Raw genomic sequence first — 8127 nt, 5'->3', positions numbered from 1 at the left:
CTCCCAGAGGTATTCACATTGGGAAGAGTTTCCTATTTTTTTTTTAGATAATGAGGGTTGCTTGATATTAGTAAAAGACGTATAGGTTATCATGTAAGTTTGCGTCATTAATTTGCTCCTATTGAATTTTTAATAAACATCTGAATTTCCTCCCTGTTATTCACTTTAAGAAGAGGTTTGCCTGAACTTCTTACAGCTATTCACATTGGAAAAAGAGTTTCCTATTTTTTTAGATAATGAGGGTTGCCTGATATTACTAAAAATCGTATAGGTTATCATGTAAGTTTGCGTCATTAATTTGCTGCTATTGAACTTCTAACAAACATCTGAATTTCCCCCCTGTTATTCACTTTAAGAAGAGGTTTGCCTGAACTTCTTAGGAGCTTGTAGGCTATGCCAAGCATATTTTTTGAGTTTCTGACCTGTGTTTGAGGGAGTGGGTTTTTCATCGTGCTTGTAATAAACCTACTTTTCCAACACTCTCCTAGAATATAAGGTTTTATAAGCTGGGAAAAAAGGTTTAATAGTATCTGTTTAATTATTTACCAATCGGATGAGCATTCAAATGCATTACAGGTCAGCTTTTACTGGCCAAGGGTGATATAGAGCAGGCATTTGCTGCTTTCAAGATTGTACTTGATGGAGATCGTGATAATGTTCCTGCTCTCCTGGGTCAGGTAATCCTATATTATGCTTGTTTTGTTTTCAACAACATATAATATGTTAAAATTTTTACACGGCATTCTGAAGTTAAGAACTACCTTGCTTATAACCACATATAATATGTTAAAATTTTTACACGGCATTCTGAAGTTAAGAACTACCTTGCTTATAACCATGATGCTGGTTGATCTGCGTAAACCCTTCACTATGCTTGGAAATGAACTTAATCTAATGCCCAAGAACTGTGATGTTGATGACCACGATGACATGTTAAGGATAATAAATTGAAGAACTGCACCTTTTGAATGTTGTATTATTTGCTTTTTGTGCTCTGCTGCACAGGAACTGTGATGTGGATTATAATGGTAACATGTTACGGGTAAAAACTGAAGCACTGAACCTATTGTATGAAGTTATTTTTCCTTATAAAAAATTGTTTGAAGAATTTTTTGCTTCTTTTGCTCCGCTGCAAAACCCTTATAAGGATATGCTAATTCCAAGCGGCAACATCTTGTATCGGCTCTCATAGTAAACCCAATCTTTTGCAGGCCTGCGTTCAGTTTAGCCGTGGACGATATTCTGATTCACTGGAGCTATATAAGGTTCATCGTCCATCTATTACTTTTTTGATAGGCTAATTTTTGGCCTTGGATAGGAGAATGGGCATCATAACTAATCTAGCATGTATAATGATATATAGCTCTCTAGATATTGTTGGAAAAAATGATACTGACTCTATGTTGCCTTTCTGTGGCTCATATGTATTTGGTAGAGGGCCTTGCAAGTGTATCCTGACTGTCCTGCTGCGGTAAGGCTCGGAATAGGTCTCTGTAGATACAAATTGGGCCAATTGGAAAAGGCAAAGCAGGCATTTTGTCGTGTCTTGCAGGCAAGTTTAGAATTTTGTATGATTTTGTTATAATTCATTGTGTTATTCCCCTTCCCCTTCTCTTTAATTTTTTTAACTAATATAACTTTCTTGTAACTACGTCTGAAAGTATAGTTAGATCCAGAAAATGTGGACGCTCTGGTGGCACTAGCAATTCTGGATCTGCAAAACAATGAAGGTGCGTACTTCCCTTAGATTGATATGTTGAGTCTATATATGTGATTTGAAGTTAATTCTGCACCTTCCAGGAAGGATACGCTTAAAAGTCAGATTACTGTACAACCTTGTAAAGAAAAAAGTGATCCATAAGATTAAGTTTGCTTCTTCAGATAGAATTAATTCTTACTCGCGTATCTGGAAAGTGTCATTGTGAAATACACTTATCTTTTTTAGAGAGCTCTGGTTCTGATTTCTCAGGAATTATAGTTGTGCTAGTATCCTGATTTTAGTTATGTGAAATAGAGGTTATCTAAGTATTGTTGTTTAACTTGGTGTCAGCTCTCTATGTACAGTTTCTGGTATTAGGAGAGGAATGGAAAAGATGCAAAGAGCCTTCGAGATGTATCCTTACTGTGCAATGGCTCTAAATTATCTGGCCAATCATTTTTTCTTCACCGGTCAGCATTTCCTTGTGGAGCAACTAATGGAGACTGCACTTGCTGTAACCACTCACGGGCCAACTAAGTCTCATTCGTACTACAATTTGGCACGCTCCTACCACAGCAAGGTCTGAAGATGCACAGATCTTTAATCCGGTTTACACCAGTTATTGGGTGATCCTTGGTTATGATTCCCCTGTAGCTTTATTCTGATGATATTTATTTTATTTCCCATGACTTAAGGGTGACTATGAAAAGGCTGGAATGTATTACATGGCGTCTGTAAAAGAAAGCCGTAAGCCATATGAATTTGTATTACCCTATTATGGTACGCAATTTCTTCCTTCTGTCTGTTGCTAAATATTTGCTATTATTTGTCTCTTTGAGGTTAGCATTACTTTGCGTTTCCATTGAGGACATTGTTGTGATCCAAATTATAAGTCCTAATCTATGATAGATGGTCATATCAAATGAATTTTTCAGTATGTTTCTTCTCTAATTATAATCGGATGGTGTAGCATGAAAAGAATGAAAAAGAATAGAGATAGGGAACAAAGAAGAATTGCCACGCTTCGGGAACATCTTTCTTCCAAGTTGTTCTGGGTGGATAAGCCTCTCACAAGCTTAACAAGTCTGAAACTGAGAAGTTGTCTCCTTATAACCTCCTTGAGCCTCTATATGACTGGGATGATTAAATTCATCAGATGTTGGACGATTATTATCATAATTGCCAGGAATAATACTTAGAAAAAGGTGCTTAAAAAGATAGAACTTCGTTAGCAAAATGCACACTTGTTGCCTCCTTTGAAACAGGTTAAACGGTTAATTGTGGTGATAGGTGATGTAAAGTGCAACAAAAGATTTAGGCTGTCAATTGGGAAATAAACCTACTAAATTATTCTCTTTTATGTGTTTTACCATTATCTTTGCTTGTCTAAGTTAGGATTGGGACAAGTACAGCTGAAGTTGGGAGATCTTCGGAGTTCGCTGGCAAATTTTGAGAAAGTCTTGGAGGTTTACCCTGAAAGTTGTGAGACAGTGAAAGTGAGTTGATACTTGATAGAGTACTTAGTTGGGACTGACTATTGTCAACATTTTATTATTATATAAGAAACTTGATAAACTATTCTGTTCATTGCTTTCTGTTCTGACTGTTGTCAACGTTTTGCTTTTGTTATTTGAATAGTATATATTTATTTATTTATTTTGGCAGGCTCTTGCACACATTTATGTGCAGCTTGGCCAGGCAGAGAAGGTTCAGGAGTATTTGAAGAAAGCCACAAAAATTGATCCTCGTGATCCCCAGGTATTTTATGTGTATAATGCATAGCTTAAAAAACGCCAGTCACTATCTGGATTGTTAAACAAATACCAACTAATGAACTGAACCCCCTCCAATAAATAAGACTGCTCCGTGTTGGGTATCTATCAACTGCTGATTAAGTGTGGAGGATATAGGTTGTTTAAGAAAGGAACGTTGTTTGTTTTCAGTTATTTTATGTAAATATCTTCTGAAAGGTCTTTGTAGGAAAAAGGAACTAAAGAAAAGAGGGGGAAAAGTGAAAAAAAAAATGAACAAACAAAGATAAGTTTCTGAAAAAAGGGCATGTGATGCTGATGCAATCCTCCTATAGTTTCTGAATAAAATGGCATGTGATTCGATTTACAATGCCATACTACTATCCTGCCGTTATTGTTCATGAAGAAAACTCATTGATATTTTTAATAGAATTGTGTCTTCACCACATCTGAATAGATATACAATCCATATGCAATGGTGCTGTGAGTAACTCCATGACTAATGGCTTTGTTCATGTAACTGGATCAAAATCTGGAAATTTATCTCTTTTGCGTCTTAATAATATTCTAATTTTCTATTTATGTACCAGATTTGGTGAATTTATTAATTTCCATTTATCCCGAATGCCATAACATAATTATTCCAAAGTCTAAGTGTCCACCCCATCATTATTGAAACAATTTTTTTTGCCATATTTTTCGTAAGAAATGCTAGTAAGGTGAATTTGGAATGTCTTCCGGCTCCTTGAAACGCTAAATAATATTTTTTTTTCCATATCTTCTCTTCTTGGATCTTATTCATGCCCTCTTTTCATCTATAATGACTTGCAATGGTACATTCATATAGGAGCGTTTTATAGCATGCAAGTTTTTCATATATAGTAACGCCTCTATTTTGGGTCAGTTGATTCAATTTATCGGTGTCCAGGAAGTTTTCTTTTTCTCTAGTATCTCATTTTGTGTGAGAGTTTAGCCGTCTGTTTCGTTTAATATGATAATATATGATTGGACATAGAGTTGAGAGGTCAATTTGACTTGTGTATTTTGTTAGTGCTAGTGGAAGAATACTTTTTCAAAAGCCGCAAGAAGGTACTCTAGTGGGGTCAGTTTGACTCATCTGTCGGGAAAGTATTTTTTCTAATATTTCTTTATATTTGAAAGTTTATCATCTATTCCATTTTTTATGATGTTAATTTGATTGGACACCGATTTAAGAAGTTGATTTGACTTGTGCTTTATGTTAGTGGTAGTGAAATAAAATATTAAAAAATGAAGTGGCTAGGGGTTGAGATGGAGTAACAACCTTGGGGTCCAAGGTTCAAATCTTAATTAGAGGTAATCATACTATGTGAATTTCTCCCATTTCCCTAAGGCTTCGTACATGGAGTTACTCGGTATGTATGTTGTCTAGAGATAGCAGGTTTCCGGTGAATTAGTCGATGTGTGCACAAAGTGGCGCATACACTGCTATTATTAAAGAAAAAAAGATTGGAAAATTAGTTTGATAGAGAAACCATTGCATCAATGTTTAAGTTCTGAACTGTTAAATTTGTTTGAATTCTTAATAGTTGTGATTAACTTGTGAATATTGTATAGAGTAATATGTGATGCCAAATGTTTTGGAAGTCCCAAAATGGGAAGTATATCTTCAACAAAAAAGTTTGAAAATATAAAAAATTGCAAATTGGTAAGAACTAAAGGAACTACTGCTGAACAGAGAATAAGAAGATCGATAGTTTATTCATCAGTTAATGGAGAATATATAGGCTCTAATACAACACTGAGTCCTAAAGTAATACAACCACCAATTACACTCCTAAAGTGATACAATAACTGATAATAGCTGTACAAGCAGATAACTAATGATATAATTACAAATTATTCTCGTATATCTCTTTTACGCGCCCGCAAGTTGGTGTTGACGTCTACAATACCCAACTTATCAAACATACGACTGAAAGAAGCATGTGGAAGTGGCTTGGTTAGGACATCAGCAACCTGATCAGCAGCTTGTAAGTGCTTGACTTCAACCTCTTTGCGTTGCACCTGCTCACGGACAAAGTGGAAATCGATGGCAATATGCTTCATCTTACTATGAAGGACAGGATTCTCGCAGATGTATGTAGTTCCAATATTATCACAGAGTATGCGCAGAATGCAAGCAAGGGAAAAATGAAGTTCACACAGTAGGTTGGTGATCCAGTTGGTTTCTGCAAGAGCAGCAGTTACAGCTCGGTATTCAGCTTCGGTGGATGACCGAGAGATGAATCGCTGCTTTTTCGAGGACCACGAGACTGGCATACTTCCAAGGTATATAACATAGCCAGTTGTGGAAGTTCTGTCTACAGGGTCAACAGCCCAATCAGAGTCAGAGTACACCATAATTCGATTATCAGTCTCACGGGGTATTTGAAGCCCAAAGGAGGATGTCTGTTTGAGATATCGAAGCAATCGCTTAACAGCTTTCCAATGATTAGCTTGAGGACAATGCATAAACTGGGAAAGTTTATTTACTGTAAAAGCGATGTCAGGTCTGGTGAAAGACAAATATTGTAGCTTGCTAACAATTTTTCAGAAGAGAGAGTCATCAACAATAGGATCAACTTGATTTACACTAAGAACAGTAGAGACTGACACAGGAGTGGAAACGCCTTTGCTGTCTTGCATATTGGCTTCCTGGAGAAGGTCTTCTACATACTTTTGTTGAGACAACAGAAGGCCACCTTGATACGACAAAACCTCAACACCCCAAAAAGTAGTTTTAGCGGCCAAGGTCCTTGATAGAGAAACGTTGAGCAAGGGCATTGATAATTTGTCGAATACCATGTTTTTGATTTCCAGTAATCCACATATACAAGGATATAAACAGTGAAAACTGAATGATGTAAGATGAACAAGGACGAGTCAGATTGTGATTTGAAAAAACCTTGTGTTACCAGAAAGTTTTTGAGCGCGGTGTACCAAGCTCTAGGTGCCTGTTTGAGACCGTAAAAAGCTATGAAGTTTGCAGGCATGATTGGACAAAGTCGGATGCTCAAAGCTAGGAGGTTGTCTCATATAAACTTGTTTCTCTAAATGAACTTGCAAGAATGCATTATTTATATGAAGTTGATGCAAACGCCAATTGTATTGAACAACGTGGCGAGAACTAGGAGAATAGTCGTAGGCTTGACTACCGGACTTAAGGTGGAATGGTAGTCAAGTCCAAGCCTTTGAGTGAAGCCTTTGACCACTAATCGAGCTTTATACCTGTCAATAGAATCATCAGGATGATGCTTTATACGAAATAGCCACTTACAGTCTACTACATTCTTCGAAGGATCGTTGGGAACCAAAGTCCACTTTTGGTTTCTCACAAGAGCATCAAATTTTGCTTGCATAGCAGCTTTCTAGTGGGGTTCACACTGAGCTTTCTTGTAGAAAGAGGGCGTTTTTGAACTTGGAAAGTGAGCAAGAAAGTTAGGTTGATGTTTGGGCTTCAGGATGTTATTTTTGGAACGGGTAACCGTGAGCAAGAAAGTTAGGTTGATGTTTGGGCTTAAGGATGTTATTTGCATTGTGGTGGAAGGTGTGGCTGAAGTAATTTGGCTTGGTTGTGTGTTTGGGGGGTGATGATAGCCAACAAATTTGGAGTAGAAGGCACTATAATAGGGGAAGGTACAGAAGGTTGTAAATGTATGATTTTACTGGATGAAGGCAATGTCTTGGGAGTTGAAGGTGGATTCCGTCGTTTATAAGTTAAAAGGGGTGGATTGTTTGTTTGGAAATGGGTGGTTTGCTTCGTGGAAGAAGGTGCAGAAAGGTTGAGCGGCTGCCTAGAATTTGAAGAGGAAATCACAGCTTCATTAGATAAAGAATTCTGAGGAGAGTTGAGGATCATACCTGAACCTTGAGATTGCTCTCTGGTTGTGGCGATTGGCATGGGCGAACTTTGTGGGCAAGGTGCACACGCAATAACATGAGGAAGTTCCATGTTTAACTTTTGAGCTTTGAGCTTTACAGGTGATTTGGCTGTTTTTCTGTTAAACTATTTCCCATGATTTAATTTGAAAATTTGATAAATGGGAGAAGATATTTTGAAAAGGAAAATTATTCTAAAAAAATAGAACATCTCTAGATAAATATACTTTTGAAGAGATTGGATCAAAGCACTGATGGCAATAATATTTGTTGGAAAAACCCAGGTATACATATGGAGTTGAACGAGGCTCAAGCTTATTTTTGGCGTATGGTCGCAACCAAGGATAGCATAAACACCCGAAAGTTCTTATGGAATCAAATTTTGGGATGTCTGGAAAATGTATTTCATAAGGACATTTATCTTTTAGGGTAACTGAGGGTAACCTATTGATAAGATAAACTGCTTGAAGACAAGCAAAACTCCAAAAGTTCGAGGGAAGGGAGGCTTGATGAATTAAGGTTTTGGCTGTTTTAACAACATGTCTGTGGCGTCGTTTAACTAAAGCTACACATTGAGGTGTATAAGGGGGTGAAACAAGATGTTCAATACCATGTGTTTTTAAGTAGGTAGATAATCCTTCAAATTCACGACCACCATCAGTGTAAAATGAGTTTGTGTTAAAGCGACATTCAAGTAAAGTATGCAGACTTTTGAAAACATCTTTAACGTCACTTTTATTTTTCAGAGTATATATCCACGTATATTTTGAAAAGTGA

At 36.9% G+C, this 8127-nt stretch overlaps 1 protein-coding gene across 2 annotated transcripts in view; it reads left to right on the top strand.

Annotated features, from left to right (window-relative positions):
* LOC107877992 (protein CTR9 homolog) overlaps window positions 1-8127 on the top strand; it is a 51317-nt gene that overhangs the window by 9880 nt on the left and 33310 nt on the right. For both annotated transcript variants that reach the window (XM_047393555.1, XM_047393554.1), the window contains exons 4-11: window positions 577-677; window positions 1212-1265; window positions 1436-1552; window positions 1667-1730; window positions 2065-2279; window positions 2395-2479; window positions 3095-3195; window positions 3365-3457. In XM_047393555.1, the coding sequence (XP_047249511.1) occupies window positions 577-677; window positions 1212-1265; window positions 1436-1552; window positions 1667-1730; window positions 2065-2279; window positions 2395-2479; window positions 3095-3195; window positions 3365-3457 (830 nt within the window). The remainder of the gene's footprint in view (window positions 1-576; window positions 678-1211; window positions 1266-1435; window positions 1553-1666; window positions 1731-2064; window positions 2280-2394; window positions 2480-3094; window positions 3196-3364; window positions 3458-8127) is intronic.

Source organism: Capsicum annuum, chromosome 7 (assembly GCF_002878395.1).
Source record: "Capsicum annuum cultivar UCD-10X-F1 chromosome 7, UCD10Xv1.1, whole genome shotgun sequence".
NCBI classification, from domain to species: domain Eukaryota; kingdom Viridiplantae; phylum Streptophyta; class Magnoliopsida; order Solanales; family Solanaceae; genus Capsicum; species Capsicum annuum.
This window is presented reverse-complemented; position numbering and strand designations above follow the sequence as displayed.